The sequence below is a fragment of the Rhincodon typus genome, chromosome 39 (genome assembly GCF_021869965.1).
Source record: "Rhincodon typus isolate 14 chromosome 39, sRhiTyp1.1, whole genome shotgun sequence".
NCBI classification, from domain to species: domain Eukaryota; kingdom Metazoa; phylum Chordata; class Chondrichthyes; order Orectolobiformes; family Rhincodontidae; genus Rhincodon; species Rhincodon typus.
This window is the reverse complement of record NC_063370.1, coordinates 3,479,665-3,502,382: the sequence shown is the minus strand read 5'-3', so window position 1 is coordinate 3,502,382 and position 22,718 is coordinate 3,479,665. Positions and strand designations below refer to the sequence as shown.

General features: G+C 40.0%; 1 protein-coding gene across 1 annotated transcript in view; it reads left to right on the top strand.

The window, feature by feature from the left end:
- Positions 1 to 4,603, top strand: part of LOC109920412 (calpain-3-like) — a 30,891-nt gene extending 26,288 nt beyond the window's left edge. The window contains exons 19-20 of the mRNA XM_020520446.2: positions 1,492 to 1,550; positions 2,441 to 4,603. Of these exons, the coding sequence (XP_020376035.2) occupies positions 1,492 to 1,550; positions 2,441 to 2,467 (86 nt within the window). The 3' untranslated portion in view covers positions 2,468 to 4,603. The remainder of the gene's footprint in view (positions 1 to 1,491; positions 1,551 to 2,440) is intronic.
- The last annotated feature ends 18,115 nt before the right edge of the window (positions 4,604 to 22,718 follow it).

Genomic DNA, 22,718 nt, shown 5'->3' with positions numbered 1-22,718 from the left:
GAAACAAATAATACAGATGTATTTCAAAAGGAAGCTAGTGAAGCATATGAGGGAGAATGGAATGGTTATGACAGATTTCAATGAGGAAAGATGAGAGGAGGCATGAGTGAAGCTTAAACACTGACATGGACTAATTGGGCTGAATGGACAGGGTCATAAATCTTCCATAATCCAGTGGAACATACAAAATGAAACGAGTAGACCACTTAGGTCTTTAAGCCTGCTGTGCCATTCAATAGGATCATGGCTAATCCAATTACTCCAGATTGCTGTACCTCCCCACCCACACAGTCACCCCCATTTCAAATCAAGGAGCAAATCGAGAAGTAGCTGTATGGAAGGTTGTGGGGCCAGAAGGAATTAGATTTAGGGAGGGGCAAGATCACAGAGGATTTGAAAACAGGGATGAGATTTTTAAAATTGAGATGTGACTTGACCAGGAATTCCTAAGTCAGCAAACACAGGAGTGTTAATGAATAGAGCTTGGTGTGAGTTAAGACATGAGCATCCAAGCATTGGGTGACTTCCAATTTACAGAGAGTAGAATATCATGTAGAATGTTGTATAGTTATACCAAGCATTGGTAGGACCTCGTGGAATATTGTGTACAGCATGGATTTCCTTATTAAAGGAATGGTGCAGAAGTGTTGGAAGCAGCTCAGAGTATGTTTACTAGACTAATACCTGGTATGGGCAGGTCGTTTTATGAAGAAAAGTTAGAATAGGCTGTACTTGTATCAGTTAGAGTTTAGAAGAGTAAAAAGTGACTTGGTTGACATATATAAGATCCTTAGAGATCTTGACATGATGGATATGGAGAGGATATTTCCTTTTGTGGGAGAATCTAGAATGAGGGGGTCACTGTTTAAAAAGTGAGAGGTTGCTCATTTAAGACCGATGAGGATAATTTTTTTCTCACTGAGGTTCATGAGTCTTTAGGACTCTCTTCTTCAAAAGCTTGTGGAAGCAGAGTCAGTTTTAGCACAGAGCAAAGCAAGGAATGGAAGCTTATTGGGGACGTAGGATTAGGTGGCAGTGTAGATTAATCTGATCAACCATGATGTTATGAAATGGTAGGCCAAGTTCAAAGCACTAACTGGCCTACTCCTTCTGTTTTGTACATTCCATAGGATATATGGTACAGTCCTTTTGGTCCAACCAGTCCATGCCAGTGTTTATGCTGCACTTGAGACTCCTCCCATCTTTCCTCATCAACATGTATCCTAATTCTCTATTCACTTCTCCCTTGCACGCTTCTCTAGCTGCACCTTAAATGCATCTATACAATTTGCTTCAACCACACTCTTGTGATCCCCAGTTCCACATTCTCTTTGGGTAAATTCCAATTGAATTTCTTGGTGAATATCTCATATTGATGGTCTCTAATTATGTTTTTCCCCACAATTGAAAACACTTAAGTATTCACAAGTATTTTTTAAAATGTCAAACCAATTGTGAACATGGATTAAAGATTTTTTGATACCATTCTAGGATCATTCAAAACTATGGACAAGTTTGGAACAGGAGTGATTAATATCACCTATAAAGAGGTAAGCAAGGAGACTCATTCACCAGTAACTTTAAGATGCACTTTGCGAAGATTGAGTTCTTCAGCAAAATATAGACATGATTTCTCACTGTCAATAACAGCATTTTGGGTTCAGCCCCGATGGTATTCCTTACACTCACCATGGCTGACTCCCTCCTCATTTGCACAACCAAATCAAGTTACACCACCTCCACTTGAATGCCTTTGCTCCAGTGAAATGAACCCAGAAACTTATGATTTGTTTAAGCTGGAAGCTGGGTTGCATTTCACTGGAGCAAAGGCTTGGTCCTACATAACCTGAATTTTGCTGTAAAGAGAAACACATTGCTGAGGTTTATGTCTTGCATCTCTTCAGGACAAGTGCAAGCATGCAAAAGTTCAAAAGATCACATTAGTTTATACTACAGGAGAAAAGGGTGCTGATTGATTAGCTGAGACATTACAATGGGGAAAGTAATGAAGAACTATCGACTCTCAACCTCCCAGTTAATTCAAACAAGGCACAAGGCTTGAGCAAAATCTTTTGTTTTCTGAGAATGAGTCTTTGCCAATGAATGCGCGATGTTTCTAGCAAGTATAAATGAGTACGTGGCAAAAAGCTCCTGAAACATGTCTCTCTTCAGTTAGATTCAAATTAAAACCAGCCAATTTACTGACGCAATTAAACTGCATTTTATTTGTTACAGTGTCATTTTGATTGATTATATTCCAAAGACATTTCTTGCTAAGCTTCACTAAATTAAAGATGCAAATATTGTTCTTGATGCAACTTTTCTTGCAATGAGCTGTTAGCATCTCCACTAGTTGCTGTCATTGTATGCACTTAAATGGAATTATCATTCACCACTCTAGTTTCCTTTAAAAACACTTTTTCTGTTCCTTTCCCTCTAGTGGCTCCAGATGACCATGTACAGCTAGGATTGTACAACCTGTATTGCCACTCGGCTGGAAAAGGAGCTGTCACTCAAGGTGGTTCAGAATAGCATTGGCTTTTGAGAGCCCAGTGGCAACTATTCAGACTCGCACTCCCTGGTTATAACATCAAATCGATGGCAAATCCTCCATGAATGATGACTATGAATCCATTGCCGATTGTTGGAAAAAACCTATTTGGTTCCCAATATCCTTTTCAGGAAGGAAACTGCCATCCTTACCTGATCTGGACTACATGTGACTCCAGACCCACAAGAATGTGGTTGTCTCTTAACTACACTCTGGGCAATTAGAGATGGATGATAAATGCGAGCCTAATCAACCATGCCCTCATCCTGTGAATGATTGATTTTTTTAAAAAAATCCTTATTGATTTCTGGGTGTTACTGTAGTCAGCTCATTGAGACACTTACCACAAGATATTCCAGTATTGTGAGATAGCATTCAAAGTCGCTTACTCATCTTTTCCATATATTAATGATTCATTCCTTGAAATGTTTTCTCAGAACTCCAACTTGCTGCCAGTTGACAACATGTTGCATTTATGCATATAGGTGATCAGTAAACTGGATTTTATGTGAGTTAAAACAGTGAGTTGCGTGCTTTTTCTCATCTAAGTCTGAAGATTGTGAATTCAAGTCACATTCCACAGACTTGAGCAGGAAACTCCAGACTGACATTCCCAGTGCAATACACCGCAATGTTAAAAGTGCCTTTTTAAGGATGGGATGTTAATTAGAGGGCCTGTTTACTACCTCCGGGTGGACATAAAAATTCTTTAATTGCAAACAACAGGGAAGTGCTTGCTGGTGTTCTTGCTAATACTTACACCTCAACCAACATCACCATTAGAAAACACTATTTGGTTGTTATCACATTGTTGCACAAACTGACTGACAGTCGCCTCTCTGCTCCTATGATGCTGCTTGGCCTGCTGTGTTCATCCAGCCCTGCACCTTGTTGTCTCTGACAGTCCTACTTCCTGCTTAACAGTGACCGCACTTCAAAAAGTACCTCACCAGCTTCAAAACACTTAGATTGTGAAAGGTACTGCATAAATGCAAATCTTTCTTACTTTTAATTCCTGATCTTTTACAGTTTCTAGCCTTAGAAATGTACTGCACTATTGTGTTTACTGTTCACTTCAGTCTCTCGGCTAAAGAGTGAACCAGTAGGGAGTTGACAGAGTAGCATTAATGTCACTAGGCTAGTAATTCATAGACCCAGGCTAATGCCTGGGGGTTGGGGGTGGGGTTGGGGGGAAAACCAATGGCAGAAAACAGTTCATCAGAACTAATGAAGGGTCACTAGACCCAAAGCGCTAACTCTGTTTTCTCTCCACAGATGCTGTCATACTTGCTGCATTCCTCCAGCAATTTCTGATTTTGTTTTGGATCTCCAGCATCTGCAGTTCTTTGTTTTATTTGAATGCTGTGGAGGCACTGGTTTCAGATTTAAGTTTGTTTAATAAATCTGTGATTGAAAGCTAATGTCAGTAATGGTGAAAATGAAACTGTCATCGATTGTCATGAAAACCCATCTGATTCACTGATGTTCTTCAGGGAAGAAAATCTGCCATCCTTAATGTGGTAGATTCCTTAATTACCCTCAAATGGTGGAGGAAGCTGCTCAGTTCAAGGGAAATTAGGAATGGGCAACAAATTCTGGTCTTGCTAGCAATATCCATATCCCATTTAAACAAAAACCCAATGTCTATAATAAAAACAAAAAGCTGCATTTGTGATGTTCCAATGAAAGATCATCTCAACATGAAATGTTAACTCCATTTCTCTGCACAGATGCTGCCAGACCAGACTTAATAGTATTTCAGCAGCCACAGTATTTTGCTTTGTACTTTCCTATATGTGTTATTTTCAACATAGCCAATGACTGCTTACAATCTTAGCGGATTAAAAATGGCAGCAATTTAAAGTAAAAACCACAGGAAACGAACCAATTCTCTCCTCGCAGATTTAAGAGTTCAAATATAAAACCTGTACCTCATTTGGAATTGTTCATTCGAGTTTTTTTTTTGCATGCTTTGTATTCAAATAAAACAAAGAACTGTAATGAACTGTAATTATAACAGAATACATAATAAAAATTTGCATTTATACGAAATTGATTTTGTTTATTTTTATTTTAAGAAAGCATCTCCTTATTCCAGTATTCACCTTTTTTATAATCAGGAAGGTGAACCTCACTGGTGTTTATTGTCTAACCCACTCCTTCTGAAATAGTGGTGGTTTATTTTCTTTTAGAAAAAGACTAACCTGTTCAAAGACTGCTCTGGAGCAGGGTGGGACTTGAACCCAGGTCTCCTGGCTCAGAGGTAGAGACACTACTACTGTGCCTCAAGGTCCTTTTGTGCTCTATTGTCTTCATGTGCACTTTTAATTGCTTGGTTGAATAATGAGTGTACACACCATGGACTGAACTGACCTTTTCATGATATTTCTGCAATTCCACGAGAGGGTTAGAAATCTAGCCTGAGTTAGGAAGCTGTGAGTTGCAGTTAATGACAGGATGACAATCCTATGCTACTTTGAAAGACTGTTGCACTGTCAGTGGTGCAACCTTTGGATGCAATATTGAAGTGAAATTCAGTCAAGGTTTTCAGCTGAATGCAGAAGATTACTCACGGAAGAAGTCTAAGAGTGTTCTTCCAGTGACCTGCTGAATATTTATCCCTCAACTACTATCACAACAATATATCTGAACACTTACCTCATTGCTGTTAATGGGAGCTTGCTGTGTGCCAATTGAGTGGTGCAATTCCCCCCCTAAAAAAGCAGTGACTGTATGCCAAAAAATACTTGACTATGAAATACTTTCGGATGTCATGAAAATTGTGATGACGAAAGTTTCTTCTTCACTTGACCTCTTGATGAAACCTCCATTAATAAGCAATCTCCTTAGCAACCCCTCCAGTAATTGGGTACAGAGTTGTCTCTGGCTGACTTGCCTGGCTACATTTTACATTCTCATTTGACAGAAAGGTCAGTAATTAAATTCTGGTAGAAATTAGTTTGTGAAATGTCAACATTAATAACTGCAGTTTAAAGATGGTCTTATGTTATGGAGGTTATCTACAAGTAACTGAATCTTACAGTGAATGATGATAATCTACACTATTTTGGTTTAGACATTAAACTTGACCATTTTCATATACATGTAAAATAAATGGCATTATCATAGAATTCCTACAGTGTGGAAGCAGGCCATTCGACCCATCAAGCCTCCAAAGAACACCCCACCCAGACCCATCCCCATCTCCCTATCCTATCCCTGTAACCTTGCATTTACCATGGCTATTCCACTTAACCTATATATCCCTGGGCACTCTTGGCAATTTCCCATGCCAATCCACCTAACCTGCCCATCTTTGGACTGTGGGAGGAAACTGGAGCAAACCCACACTGACATGGGGAGATCGTGCAAACTCCACACAGCTGCCTGAGGGCGGAATCAAACGCGGGATACTGGTGCTATGAGGCAGCAGTACTAATCACTGAGCCGCAGGAGAAGGAAGCGCTCCTGGCCAAGCTCTCTGTTCCATCAAAATCTTCAGAAGCCGATAATCTGGCATTTGTTCACCTGTTATTTTGGGATCTTGATCTGCACAATTTGCTGGTCGTATTTGTAACAGCAGTAACTACACTTGCTAATTATGCCATTAGTTGTGAAGCACTTTGTAATGTCATAAGGACTTGAATGGTGTGAGAATCAAACATTGTTTATGAAGCAAAGATTCAATCCACGATCAGTGCTGAGACAGTTGGACCCAGATGCGACGTGTGTGCCTTTGTATTAATCCAGGTAAAATCAGCTGGATGTTACATCCTGGTTCCTATTCATGGACACCTGCTGAAGTGAATTTGAGGGCATCGAGCAAGGAGATAACCAGGGTCTCACATTAATCTGACAAAATTTGCACCAAAATTGCATTTGCTGGCATCTGTGTGTTCTAGATCTAGTTTGCACCAAGTTAGCTGACATTCAACCACATAGAAGCCAAAAGAAGGCTGGTTTGCAGGGTTATGGGGAAATGGGGTGCAGGACTAAATTGGGCATTCTTACAAATACCACAATCATGATTGGCCAAGTGGCCTCTGCCTGAGCCAAGATTACGGCCTATAATCCCATGAAAATTAGATCTCAGTGTCCCTGGAAGAGAACCCATTCTTATTTGCCACTGGCCCTTTTCCGGAAGGATCTGCAGGGGAGAGGACAGTGAATAGTTAGGGACTGGAATGACTGGCTGGAAGTTTGGTGGATTAGGCTCAATTGAGACTTTCAAGAGGGCATTATTTGGATAAAAATAATGTGCAAAGTTGTGGGAACAAAGTAAGAGATTGGCACTGGGTGATGATGCTCATTTGAAGAGTCAGTGTAGACACAATGGGCTGACATAATATGTCTGGGATGCTGATACTAGCTTTTGTGGAGTCATTTCATCTATGATGTGCATCATTGTAAGTAGGTTGTTTGTAGAGTTGTCCAAATCCCATGTATGAAGGTGAGGGTTTGGATGGCTACTGAGGAATTATAACCTTGTGTAAATCAGAAATGGAAGGTGAATGAGAAAAAGCAGAATGTAGAAAACCATGTATAACCAAAATAAGGGTGTTTGTAAAGTACGATTCATGAACTCAGGTCATTCCAAAAATACTATTCAAGCAATTAAGTTTTTCTGAAGAATAATCACTACTGTAATGTAGGAAACTTGACAGCCAATTTGTGCACAGAAAGATCTCATAGGACACCAGGCAAAACTCACTTTTCCCTTCTAAGAAACATTTGCATTAGTTCTTTTATGTCAGCTGAGAGAACAGATCAAATCTTGGTTTAAAATCTTAACAAAAACATAGCACTTCCCTTGGCCCTGAAGTGAGACTTTACACACCACCTGACCTGGGTGAGACAGTACTGAAGTGGCGCATTTAACAATAACAACATCAGCAACTTACATCCATATAGTGCCTATTCATGTAATAAAACACAAAGTTTCTTCATAGCAGATTCATAAAGTTCACCATTGAGCACAAAGTGTTATAAGAGTGACTAAATATTTGGTTAAAAGAGATAGGTTTAAGAAATATCTTAAAGGACAAGAAAGATTTAGGGTGAGATTTTCAGAATTTAGGGTGCAGGCAAGTAAAGACCTGGTGCCAATGGTAGAGCAGTTAAATGGTCAAGGGGCCAAAATTAGTTGACTGCAGAGACTAGTGAGGATTGAGGGGCGATATGGGTTAAAGAAAGGGAAGGGGTGAGTCCACGAAGGATTTGTAAACAGGAAATAAAATTTTAAAATTGAGCCTTTGCTTGACTGGGAGCCAATGCAGATCTGAGAGCATAGGAGTGGTATGTGAACAGGATTTGCTGAAAATTAGCTCATGGGCAGCAATGTTTTGGATGTCCTTATGTCTATGAATGGTAGAATGTGGGATGCCATCCAGAAGTGGGTTAGAACAGGCAAATCTCAAAATGACAAAGGCATGAATGAAAGTTTCAGCCACAAAGCTGAGGTAGGATGGAGTCAGGAAATGTTATAGACGTGGAAAAGATAGTGTTAGTGATGGAAACAGCTGTATAATGAGAATCTCACTTCGGTATCAAGTGTAACAGCAAACTGCAAATAATGTGGTTCAATCTCAGTTGCCAGGGTGATGATCTGAGACTAGCCTAGCAACCGGAGCAACTGGATCCTCATGAATGCAAATTATATGAGGATAAATTGTGAAAATGAATTCAATAAGCAGTCTCACGCTAGTTTAAGACAAAACAAGAAAAGCATCTAGATTTTTGAAAAAAGTTCAACTCGTTCATTAATATCCTTGGAGAAGAGGAATCAAACCACAAGCCACTCTGGGCCTCCACATGACCCCAGCTCTATTCTATGTGATTCTAATGTCATCTGATGTGGCCTAATAAGCCACTCAGTTTTAAAACTAAAAATAAATTTGCCACAAAGCAAGAAGAGTTACTGTCACCCCAAAGCATCAAGTGATGCGAATGTGATTTGGGCTGACCAGCTTTACCTGTAGCCCAAGGATAATTTAAAAATTGTGCATGGATTATTTTTATATAGTCTATTTTATTCAGCGAAGGCGTGTCACTGAAATTTACAATCCCCCAGTACTTGATTACATCCCTGTGAGCTTAAGCAGCAATGTATAGTTGAATGAGTGCACTGAAACCTGAACAATTAATGGCTTGTCTCACGGGCTGCATCTGTCACTCATAAATATTCCATAATATCAGCACTTACTGTGTGTTAGTCAGGAGAATTTTAAGATGATTTTAGTCCTTTATCGACATTCTGCTCTTCTTTCTCTTCAAGTTGTCTATATCTGAATGAGCCGTATACCAGGGTGAAGTCTAGTTATACATTCTGGCAGGGGCAATCTTCTTTTGAGCTCTATGATAACATGTCGGGTGAAAATGACTGTATCTGTTTTCTGGAGGGACAAAAAATAGGTATAAACTAGTCCACTTTGGGTGCTAAATTTGAGCACCATTATGGTCATAGCAAACATGTTCAGGCATTGTAGATGGACCCATGGAGGAATGTTAGTGGGCATCTTGAAGGGTTAATTAAGGAGATTAATGATTGTTTTTAGACCCAATCTAACAACTGGTTTGCCCTGAATGCAATACTTACTTGGCTTGTTGAATTCCAAATCATCTGGTTCACTTGATGGAAACGTTGCAAAAATATTAATGGAGGAAAAGTTGCACCCTAACCTGTGATCTTTAAAGGCATCACAGGAGGCTGTCACCAAAATGACACTTCCTTTGAAAAGAATGCTACCCACCTTAATGTTAAAATCTAGAATGTCCTTCCTGAAATGCCAGTAGAAGCAGAATTAATAGTAACTTTCAAAAGAGAATTGCATAAATAGTTGAAAATGAAAAAAAATTGCAGTATTATAGGGAAAGAGCTGGCAAGTCAGACTAACTGATAGCTCTAACAGAGAGCTGATACAGGTATGATGGGTGAATGACCTTTTTCCAAAACAAACACAAAAATTGCTGGAGAAACGTAGCAAGTCTGGCAGAATCTGTGGACAGAGAAGCAGAGTTAATGCTTCAAGTCTTGCATGACTTTTCTTTGGGTGTTTGTTTCAGATTTCCAACATTTGCAGTATTTTGCTTTTATTTGAATGGCCTATCTCCTGTAGATTCTACTGTGTGATCCAAGGGGAGCAGGAGTGTTGTCCCCAGTTTCACCAAAGCAGCAAGAAGCTACCCACTCAGAACTTGAACCCATTTTCTTACCCCATGATGACTGGCGAAAAAACTCAGAGGCCGTGATGGTACATTTAGTCTGCAACTGTTAAATTGATTGTGGTTAGTGGACCGAAAGTTGCAGTCCTGTTGGTGTGAACAGTGCATGCTTAGTGTTATTTGCTCTGCAATTCGACAACAATTGTGCTTTTGTGAGTCAATGACAAGGGGCCACTGTACTTATTCTCTGCTTTACACATGAACTTTCCAGTGGGTCATTGTAACTGGATTTTTTTCCATTCATGGCCTATAGGTGCTAAAGTCCATTATATCAATTCTGTTACACTGCATCACTGTTACACTTCTGTTATGAATCACCATACCTGGCAGTGACACAGTTCAGGAAATAATCGTTAACGGCTTTTCCTTGGTTCCTCAAGTGAATTTAAAAGATTCCATTACCACCATTTTGAACAAGAGCAGGTATTCTCCACATTACCCTGGGCTGATATTTATTACTCACCAACATCAGTAGAAAACAAAGTAACTGGTCATTAGCAAATTATTCATTTTGATATGGACACAAAAGAGTAAATGGTTTCCTTCTGCAGTGTAAAAAAATCTGTGATTTTATTTTGGGAACTTGCTATCTGAAAATTGGCTGCAGCATTGACTACACTTCAAAAAGCTATGGAATAGCCTGATGACATGGAAGATGCAATGTACAATAAATGCTAGTCCATTCTTTCTTCAGTGTGGGCAGGTGTCAAGTGGATTCCAGATATTGTCCCAGAAGAGCCAAAAAGGCTATAGGATGAATTCACTGAGCTGGTGCTCCCTGTGCTGAACTCCGTTCAACTGCAGAACAGGAACCAGATGGGATGAATTGGCCAGTTCTGAAATACCTTCTCCTACTGAGCAAGGCTTCAAGCCAAGAGAACAGTCTTTATGATTCTATTTTAATAGGGATATTTCAATTGATGTGTGCAAGTTAGGAACAGTCCTGCATAAAGTATAAATTCCTTTGCCAGAAAAAGGAATGTAAGGTCACTGACTCACAACTCAGTGAAGATCCCATAGCCAGGCAGACTGAATACACACACTAAGGAGTCCACAGGTGAAGAGGCAACGTGCCACATGATTCACCCATACCTTTCAATAGATTATTGACCTCTAATCATTCCTAGATATGTATCATCCATAGATAAATTATGTGAATCTCTTAGATTCAAGCCTTTAATTCCTTTAGGTTTATGCCTGTGTGCCTCTAGCTTCATCAACCTTTTGGATGCCCTACCAGTCTTAGCCAGACAGTGCCCTGTTCAATCCTGAGATTACCTGTCAGTTAGCATCTACAGAAGTGCCCACTCGTATTCCCAGATCCCTCTCACTTAGAACCAACATCTTAGTTCATGTTTTACCATCTTTACAATTCAAATATCACGGGTACCATTCTCACCTCTGAATCATAAAGTTCAATTGTCACCCCAGAGACATGTGCACATAATCCAGGCAAACACTGCTAGGCAACTCTAACGGAATTCTGGATTTTTGGAGGTGCCAACTTAATCCAAGGCCTATCCACCCTCTTGGATGGGTGTAAAAGATCCCACAGCATTACTTGAAGAAGAGGGAACTCAGAGAGTTCTCCCTTGTGTCCTGATCAATATTTTCCTTTCAATGAACACCACTGGAACAGATTACCTGGTCATTCCCTCACTGCTCTGTGTAGAAACTTGCTTTGTGCAATTGGCTGCTGTGCTTCCCACATTACAACAGTGACTCTACTTCACAAGTACTTGGCTGTAAAGTGCTTTGGGCTGCCCAGTGTAAATCTTAGGATTTCTCTATCCTAGAAAACTGTGGATGCTCAATCATTGAGTCATTTAAAAGTGGAGTTCAGTAGGTTATTTTGGGTATTAAGGGAATTAAGGGATATGGAGACAGGATAGAAGGTAGAGTTGGGTGGACAATCAACCATGATCTTATTGAACAGTAAGCAGGCTGGATGGGCCAAATGGTCTACTCTGGCTCCTATTTCTTATGTTCTTTTTTTGTGAAAGATGAGATTCAAATGCAAGACTTTAAGTCCTTTGATAACTAAATGTAAGTTTTCAGATGATCTAATTGCTGGTCTCTCACCACAGGCTAATCCACAACGTTAGCTGCCACCTGAATCATCCTAAACACTCCTGTGTTTGCACTCCTATTAGTACAATCCATGATTCTCTAATTCTAGTGCACAAGTTCAAGTTACCTGTCTTCAGTTCAGAATCTCTTTCATGGTCTCAGCCTTCTTTAAGATAACCTCCCCAGACACATATTTTTAGTCCCAACCCACATTCCACTTTATACTCACTCCTCGCTATCTGCTAATTCACCACCCTCAGATCTGTGTACTCATGAGGTCAGCTCCAGACGCCATTTTTGTCCCCATGGACTCCTATGGTCTGATTAGTGCAATCCTTCATGTCACATAGGAGAAGTATATTGGAGTGGTATCTGCATTTCTTTTGTAAATGTGGGATTTCCATGGCCCTATCCTGTGGATAAAGAGGATTTGGTGTACTTTGCATTTGTCTCCCCACCATTATTGAACAGTGTGACAATCAGTCTTCCTCTTCTGTCAAGCCCGCTTCTTAAAGTAAAACAGAAAGTGCTGGAGAAAATCAGCAAGTCTGACAGCATCTGGGGAGAGAAAGCAGCTAATATTTTGAGTCCACTGATCCATCTTCAAAACTGCTAATAACTAGAAAAAGGTGGTATAATATGCTGAAGACAGAAGTGAGGGAAAGGAGGCAGGAAAGGGTGAGAGGATAGGTGGAAATGGAGCCCAGATAGACAGAAAGACAGTCCAGCAGATAAAGGGATGGCTAATGGTAAGACAGGGAAGGAGAAGCATCTGATAATAGGGATAATAATGGGTTGGCTGTGGTTTTAGCAACCCATATCATGACAGCGCCTGGGGTGTGGGGATGATTGAAGACATGGAACAATGTAATCCGGTTCTAAAATTATTGAGCCCTTCTTCCTCTTCTTAAACCACTTTGTCTTCTCTTGTGAAGTTTCCTAAAATCCTACTTCCTCAAATGCCAGTTCAAATCCTTCTTTTAAACTTTTCTCATAGAATGTTCTTCCATATGAGAGCTGGTATATTATTGTGAATTGTATCCAGTGTAGTGGCGGCACAGTGACTCAGTGCTTAGTACTGCTGCCTCCAGCCTTGGGTAACTGCCTGTGTCTGTGTGGGTTTCCGCCAGGTGCTCTGGTTTCCTCCCACAGTCCAAAGATGTGCAGGTTAAATGGATGGGCCATGCTAAATTATCCATAGTGTCCATGGATGTGTAGGCTAGGTGGATCAGCCATGGGAAATACGGGATTACAGGGGTAGGGGTCTGGGTGGTATGCTCTTCAGAGTGTGCAGACTCAATGGACTGAATGACCTCTTTCTGCACTGTAGGGATTCTACGATTATTTGTTACTGAATTCTGCTGATGGGTATAGAGATAGTTCAACTGTAACTTGAAAGTAAACAGAATCTTCACAACATCTTTCTACTTCACCAGCCATGAATTACTCACTTTTCTAGTATAAAACTACCACATCACTGAATCAAGATTAAACTGGGAAAAAAGAGAAACTAGCAGAATCGAGCTGAAAAAAAAAATCTGTAGTGTGCAAATCCTAATGTTTTGCTTGCATGACATACAGCAGGACTGAACAGTTGTGATAATTCAGCATTCTGAACACAGGAAATATCACCATTTTGTAACCTTTCCGTCAGAAGTAAGAAGCCACAACTAATCAAGTGATACCACGGATAAGAAACCATTAATGTTAGAGGTGGTTCTTTCACCCTATGCTATATTATTTTTTTCTTACTTTCTTCTTTGGATTTTTTTAATGAAATAAGATGTTATTTGATTTTTTTTGCTTGCTCCAGAAATGCACTTGTTTATCTGTAAAAAAATCATATTTTATCTGTAAAAGTTGTGAGCTCAGTTTGACAGCTTTGCTGAGTTGGTAGCAATTCTTTCTCTGCATCAGAAGGCTTTGGATTCAATCTCCCACCTGTACTGAAGGATTGCCACACTGCCTGATTTGCCATCCCTCAGCTGAGACCTTAAATGAGACCCTGGTCTATCTTTTCAGATGGATGGAAAAAGTCTCATGGCAATTATTCAGAGAATTCTTCCAGTTTTCTTCCCAGCATTTATTCAGTCTGCATCACCTAAAACATATCAAGTGATCATTAGCTCACACTGTTTTGTGGAACAGCACTGTGAAAAATAAACATAAATACACTTCAAAAATAATTCCTCTGCTGTCAACCACATGGGATGCCTTGAAGACATGAAGGGTACTATACAAATGCAAGGTTTTTTAAATCCCAGGATCCATTCAAGAGGCTTTCACAAAGCATACAACAGGGGCCTCCAATGTCCATATGGGAGGAGTCTTAAATATTTATCTGACAGAAGGCTTCATAAGAAGGGTGAGTGAAATCATTCAAATTGTTTCAGCACCACACCTTCCTCCATGGTTAAGGATAGTGAGTGACGTAAGTGTCTGCCGAACCTGTGCAGCAGCAGCACACACCTTAAAATCACTCAGAAACTCCCATGATTTTTCCTTTTTTGCACTGAAATAATAACTCTTTGTCTTTTATGTTGTCACAGTGGTCTGAATATCTGGCTTGGTATCACAGTGATGTGTGGGAGAACCTTTAAACCTTGACTCACGGACCCCATGATGCAAGATGCTAAATTGATAGCCTGGAAAAGATCAGTTGTCTATTAAGCTGCACCACACCATGATGGCTGCATTAGAGTGACTAAACAATCCCCATCCAGTGCCACTGCACAGCTAAATCATTTCCTAAATACAGTATATGTACACAAAAAGAGCACCTGATAACAGACTGTACTTCCCTTGGCTATACACCTTTCCAAAACAATTGCTTTTTTTTCTTTTACCATGCAGAAATCCAGAAAAATATTCAAGACTGGATAGGAAGCAAAAGACAGGCTTGTAACAAATACAGGGGAAGCAAATCATGAGAGGTCCTTGGGTGAAAGTAATTAGGACAGCAAAGAGGGCCATGATAAAACACTTGATAAGATTAGAGAGAATCCCCCAAAATATTCTGTAAGTACATTGAGGTAAAAGAATAATCTGGGAAAGGGCCCGTTAGGAATCTGTGGATAAATACCCCAAAATCCTTTTGTTCCTCTGAGTTTCCTAGTGTCCTGCTGTACGTTGAGTACTCGCTGATCTTGTTACTTTTTCTAAAGTTCATCACCTCACACTTATCAGAGTTGAATTCCATCTGCCACCAATTTGCCCATCTGACAAATCCAGGAACCTGTACATGGAGCTGGAGGACATTGGTAGAGCGTTAAATGCATGCTTCATACCTGACTTCACTTTGGAGAAAGAGAACTTAGGTACAGAATTTTGGAAGAGGGACTGTGAGTGTCTTGAGCAGTTTGACATGGGGAGAAAGGAGGTATTGCAAGCTTTGTTTGGGTTAGAAGTGGACAAATCCTTATGTCTGGATAAGTTGTATCCCAGGTTGCTGTGGGAGTCAAGGAAAAAATTAGATAGGCCATGACCCAAATGTTTAATTCCTCTCTAGCCACAGGGGAGGTGCCAGAGGACTGGAGGTCAGCTCATGTGGTTCCACTTTTCAAGAAGGTTGGTAGAGATAAACCAGGGAATTATATTGCTGCGAGTCACAGATCAATTGTAGGGCAAGTATTGGAGAAAATTCTGAGGGAGAGAATTGGCTTTGTCAGAGGGATGTCACGTCTAACAAACTTGATTAAAGTTTCCAAGGAGGTGATCTGCTTTGTAGACTCCAATAGTGCATTTGATGTAGTTTATATGGATTTTAGAAAAGCCTTTGATAAGGTTCCACATGGGAGACTGATAGAGGTGAAAGCACATGGATCAAAAATTGGCTTAGTGGTGGGAGACAGATATAGAAGGGAATGATCAGTAAGTTTGTGGACCACATGAAAAATGGCTGGTGGTTCACAGTGAGGAAGAATGCCTTAGCTCACAGGAGAATAGATGGATTTGTCAGATGGGCAAATTGGTGGCAGATGGAATTCAACTCTGATAAGTGTGAGGTGATGAACTTTAGAAAAAGTAACAAGATCAGCGAGTACTCAACGTATAGCAGGACACTAGGAAACTCAGAGGAACAAAAGGATTTTGGGGTATTTATCCACAGATTTCTACAGGTGACAGGACAGATTAATAGAATAGTTAAGAAGACAAACAGGACTTTATTCATTGTGGCACAGATTATGGTAGCAGGGAAATTAAGTAGGTGCTGTATAAAAATTAAGTTAGGCTACAGCTGGAGTACTGTATGCAGTTCCGGTCACCACACTATAGGAAGGATGTGATTGCACTGTGGGGGTGCAAGAGACATTCACTAGAGTATGGAGCTGGAGGAACACAGCAAGCCAGGCAGCTTCAGAGGATCATGAAAGTTGACATTTTGGGTCAGAACCCTTCTTCAGAGCCCATTTCTGCTCCTCTGATGCTGCCTGACCTGCTGTGTTCCTCCAGCTCCACACTTTGTTATCTCTGAGTCCAGCATCTGCAGTTCTTGCTATCTCTGACATTCACTAGAGTGTTGCTGGGGATGGAGCAGTTTAGCTATGAAGAGAGGCTGGTTAAAAACTTTTTATTTTCTTCGGAGCAGAGAAAGCCGAGAGGCATATAAAATTATGAGGGGAATGGAAAGGGTGGATAGAAAGCAGCTGCTGTACCCAGTTGAAGAGTCAATAACAAGGGGGCGTAATTTTAAGTTGAAAGGCAGGAAAATTAGAGTGGATTTGAGGAAAAACTTTTACCACCCAGAGAATGGTAGGAATCTGGAACGTGCTGCCTGGGAGGATAGTTGAAGTAGGAAACCTCACAACTGTTAAAAATTACTTGGATGAGCACTTGATATATTATAACATTCAACATTACGTGTCAAGGGCTGGAAAGTGGGACTGGTATAGATTTAGAAAAGTTTTCCTCAGTGCAGACTCTGTGGGCTGAAGAGACTCTTTTGTACTGTATGATCCTATGATTTTTTTAATGCAGCAAATTGACCTGGAACTCCTTACCTGGATGGGTGGATAGGAGCAGAGACGATCAATGGTTTCTAAAGGAAACTGTATGGGCACGTGAGGGAAATAAAATTGCAGGGCGACCATGATAGAACTGGATTGCTCTCCAGCATGGACTCACTGATCAAATTACCTCTTTCAGTGCTGCAATGACCCTAGGTAGTGGTGATGTTGCTGGATTAGTAATCCAGAGGCTCAGCCTAAAGCTCTGGAGACATCGATTCAAATCCAACCATGGCCGTTTGTGTAATTTAAAACTAAATTAATAAAAATGGAATGAATCTCAGTAATGGTGATCATTAAACTTCTGTCAACTGTTGTTTACATCTGGTTCACTAATGTCCTTTAGGGAAGGACATCTGTCACCCTAACCCCAACTGGCGTACATGTGACTCCAGACCCACAGCAATATGGTTAACTCTATCTGCCCTCTGAATGGTCCAGCAAGCCACTCAGCTCAAGGAAAATTAGAGATGGGCAATAAATGATGGCCTTGCCAGTGTCATGCAAGGCAACAGTTTTCTATGTGCTCAAATAGTCATACTTGATAAACCATCCTAGACTTTATTACTGTTACATATTCAACCTGGTTGGAAGATCATGGTTGAGGTAACCGTGGGTTCATTAGACTGTGATTAGGAATGACTGATTTAATCCTAATTCACACGGCAGACTGAGACTATTTGAAGGACTACTGATCTGACTGACAATTGAGAGTGAACCTTAAGTGGGACATTTGGCGGGGGAACTAAATGCAGCTTACTTTTAAAATATTATTTTGAAGCTGTCAAATCACAATGCTTACAAAAATAGATGAGGAAAGTTTTGAAAAAATGCATATTGAATAGATATATAATTGAACAGTTAAACAGAAATAATCAGTTGCATTTAAGGGAGGAAATTTCTCTGTTTAGACTTTTGTCAGACACAGCTACCAATGATGAAGTGAGGAAAATCAGGGAAGCCCAATATAAGCCCGTGTCTCCACAACTGTGGGATTCAGTTTACAAACTGCCAAATGTATAAACTTTTCTGAATGTTAAATCAGCTGGGTGCTTCATCCCTTGAATTGAGAATAGATCTTTTGTCACATTCTTGACTCACACCCTGCATGGTGATGTTTATCTGACAACGCCTCCAAAGCAAAACAACAATAGCACTAATCACTGTCGGTAATCACATTCTCTCTGTGCTGTCACTGGTGGAATTTTTTTAAACTTGAGGAGAAGCTGACATAGGCTCCCTGATGGTTCACGGGACAGTCCCAGGTTTGCTTGTGCTACTTAGTTTAATACAAGTTAATTGGCCAGAGTGGGGACCCTGGGGCTTTAGATCCACAAATTGGCTTCATTATGCCTCAGAAAGGCTACTGTCTAGCATTCTCTTTTTATTTCAAATAATCTTTGCTGTAATCATCAAGGTCCTTTACTTGACACAGATGCCAATATTATAGTTTATTGCTGCTGGCATGGGTCCTCACCAGCACTAAATGTAATGAGCTTCATTCTGCTCCTGGTGTGACTTAAAACATTTTGCAATAAACAGCAGTTGCTGAAATAGAGTAGCTTTCCTTTTCCCAGCATTAAGATCTCTCTCCTTCATTCAATGTGAAACATTTTGGCAACTGTTGTCCATCCACTTCTGGAATGTGCCTTTGCAAAGTAGGCCTGGAAAGAGATGTAATAGCTTTTGTTTAGGTCCATCCCCTAAGCAGCTTCATTATGCCGGGTGCTATGATCTATGAGTTGTTACCAGGAAAGCACAGAGATAAACATCAACTGTGACTGCAGGGCCTTCAACTCAGTGAAAGTTCCAGACTGGAATATTATATAGTACAGAAGTCTGTGCTGAAGGATACAGTAAAATTTCAGGCAGCTGATGCAAAGGTTTAAAGGAGAAATGCCACTGTCTAAGGCACCATAGTATATCTACAGGCTAGTTAGTTTCACGTCTTTCAGAGAGATGTTAGAAATTATAACTAAATAAATTATAGCAGAAAACTTGAATATGTTCAAGATAATCAGGCAGAGTCAACATGGTTTTGTGAAAGGAAAATCATGTTTGACCACTCAATTGAACTTCTTTGAGGTGATAATGTGCTGTAGATAAAGGTGAACTGGTGGATTTACTGTACTTAGATTTGCCGATGGCACTTGATAATAGGCATATTAAGAGTCATTGTGGAAAATGAAAGACCATGGAGTAGGGGGTAGCATAATGGCATAGAGAGAAGAATGCCTGGGTAACAGTAAACTGACAGTAGGCATAAATAGGCCCGTTTCAGATTGGCAGGATCAGTGCTGGCACCTCAACTGTTTACAATTTATATAAATGACTCAGGTGATGGTACAGAAGGTTAGAAAGTCTAGTACTAGTGTCTGCTGGAATTTAGAACAGTAAGAGAGAACTTGTTTAAAAATCAGGGATTTCCTGTTTAAGACAGAGATGAGGTGAATTTTGTTTCTCTCAGGGGGTGTGAGTTTTTGGAACTCTCTTTATGAAAAGGTGGTGGGAGCAGAGTCTTTGCATATTTTTAAGACTGAGGTAAGCATGGGTTGAAAGGTCATCAGGGGAAGACAGGAATGTGGTTTTGAGGTTACAAACAGATTAGCCATGATCTTATTGAATAATGGAGTAGTCTTGAGGGGCTGTATGTTTTACCTCTGTTCCTAATTCACATATGCAAGTCTGTAAGAAGTATATTAAGGGCTGATGACCACTCCATGGGCTGTATGCAACAGAGAATGTTTGATGGGAAAAATAAATTTTATATTCTAAATATAACCTGTAATGGCAAATGTAGCAAGAACTTTTGTGTGCGTATTGAAAGAAACTGATTCTTTTTTTAAAAAAATAAGATTTCCTGACGTTATGTAAAACGCTGTTTAAATGCCAATCTTTGAGTTCCACACTGGATGGGTGTGGGAGTTGTTGCTAAGGAAGAGGGGTGAAAATCCATGACTGAATGATCCCAGTGGACTCTGGATAGAGTGAACATGTATGACTGAAGGACTTTTTTATTCTCTAGAATCTCCTACCTTCTGACAATCATCTCCATTTCTGAACAGTCAAAAGTAGTATGGAATGTGTCTAAATGTTTCAGATCTGCAGGAAGCTTTGTTTACATTACAAATACCTCAGAAAGCATCCGGAATTCTGTTTTTTTTTGGCAGGATTAATGTACAACAGTACAGCAGCCAGCAACTTTAAAAAAATTGTTATGGAGGCTGGGAAAAATACATTAACTTACAAGACACTGTAGGAATTAAGGCTCTGACCTCAGCTTGATCAGCTGGGTGCTGGAGATTAGAATTTAAATTGAGGCCCATTTGAAGAATAGCCTTTTTTGGTGGCATGATCAAAGTGCTCCTTCACCCAACAACCCCCCTTAAAACAAAAAGGTTAAAGTGTTGTTTGTTTTAGCCTGTGTGATAACGCTGTGAAAAATGGCTACCATGTTTGCCCGCATACCAGCACACATTGCATGAGTATTTGAATCAATTCAAAGACATGATAAAAACAAATACCTTGGCAATTATTAAATCTAATATTTTCTACATCAAATGTATCTTTTTATCTTGTAATGAAAACTGTATTTAATGAATGTAACTTCAGTCTCTCCTGAAAAATAATTGTACCATTGTAAAGCACATCAAGTACTTTGTTTCACCTTCATCGGAGATTAGTATGTTTCAAGATATGGGTGATGCTGTAAAGCTACAATTTATATGGATCAATTCTAGCTGTGTGGAGAAAATGCTGGTTGGCTTTTGCAGTGGGGAGAAGCTAAGTGCTAAGTCACTTCACTGACTGTTGAAATTAACAACACCATTTCTTATAGTGGTCTGACCAAGCAGAAGCAATAGGTTCCTCTCACTGAAGGACTTAATGAATTAGGGATTGTATTGATTATGGGCAGCTTTCATTATCATTTTTTATGATGTCTTGTCTTTAAAAAAAGATCCGTAAAAGAACATGAAGCAAGAGGAATAGAAAGATGTGCTGATCAGGTGAGACAAAATGGGAGGACTCTAGTGTAGGGCAGAAACACCAGCCTAGATCAGTTATACTCTTAGGCTTGTTTCTGCTCTGTTTAATTCCATGTAACTATGTGTAATGATGAAATTTGAAATGTTGCCTCTGCATTGCTTGTGTGGTAATTAACCACCTCAGCACTATACCAAATAATTACACTGTTAAAAATGGGTTAACTTGATATCTTTGAAGTGTGTTATTATAACTTACAGTGGGGAATTGACCATGTCAAAGTGGGGAACTGACCTTGTATTGCTTTGACTGCAAAAAAATACAATTTTAGTAAAAATTTAGTCAGCTTCATTCTCCTGCTGCAAATCCTAGATTTTTGTTTGTGACTTTCTCCTAACATTTTAGCACATAGAGTCACAGAGCCATACAGCATGGAAACGGACCCTTCAGTCCCACCAGTCCACGCCAACCAAAATCCCAAACTAAACTAGTCCAACCTGCCTGCGCAAGGTCCACATCCCTCCAAACCTTTCTTATTCATGTACATTTTCCAAATATCTTTTAAAGAGCATCCACCACTTTCTCAGGAAGTTCATTCCACACACGAACCACCCTCCGTGTAAATAAAAAATTGCCCTTCAAGTCCTTTTCTCCTCTAATTAAAAATACGCCTCGCACACTTGAAATCCCTGACATGCCATTCAGTTATCTATACTCCTCGTGATTTTATAAATCTTTATAAGGGCACTATAAAGAAAAAAGTCTTAGTCTATCCAGTCACTCCTTATCGCTCAAACCCTTCATTTTCAGCCACATCCTCGTAAATCTTTCCTGAACCCTCTTCAGATTAATAATATTCTATAGCAGGGTGACCAGAACTGCACGTGTCTAATTGTACCTCTGGCTGTAGCCCATTAAGACTCAATAACTTCAGGCAATGAAGGAAGCAAATACTTCCAATACCTTTCTCATTCTCATCATTCTATTGTCTGATAATGAATTCATGGTCTCCACTGTAAATATTTGAAGCAGAGGAATATAACCAGCTATGTGCAGGGCATTAAGATTTGCTCTGAATTCCTCTAGTCTAAAGCTGGAACATTCACAGATGGGCTGAATAGCTGCTCTGCACTGTAAACTGCACTGCTTTGTTTTATTTCTTTGGTGAGTTTCTGCATAATTGTAGGCTTATTTAAAAAGTCTGTATTATTCATGAGCCAAACATAGATGTAAAATTACAGAGGGCAGCAAGTGGGAAGGGTGTTCTGGTAAGTTGTTCCTGTGCCTGGCACAGATAATAACTGTCCCAAATATAAATTAAACATTTCAGACTGTAGTTTGAAGCCAGTGCACACATGCAGAATGTCTTGGGTTGAACACTGAAGAGATCCAAAAACAACTGCCAGAATTCCTCATGTTGTTAATGTTTAAGCATTGTGTTTCCCCATCTCCAGTCCCCCAACCTCAAACCCAACCGCCACCTCCAATGTGCAGACAATTTAACAACAGGCAGATGTAACTCAGTTAAAAAGTTGACAATGACTGGGAGAATCCTCAGCTGTCTTACAGGAGGCTGTTGGAACTTGCTTCAACAACACAGGAATTTGCCCATTGCTTTCTGTGCCTTGCAAAGGAAGGCCCCACCCTACTCTCCCAGAGTCTGATGCTGCAACTTTGTGCCACAGGCCACAAGCATCAAGTAAACAGAATGGGAAATTCATTGCAGGAGAGAGGAAAATAAACTCTAAACTTCAGCAAAATATTTTTTACTTCTAGAATAATCCAGCTTCTGTCAGCAACAGCAAGGAGCAGGGAGGGGAAGAAACAGTGCTGAATGTGTGAATATTGTGCCTCTCATGCCAAATATAAATGATAGTTTCTTGTGA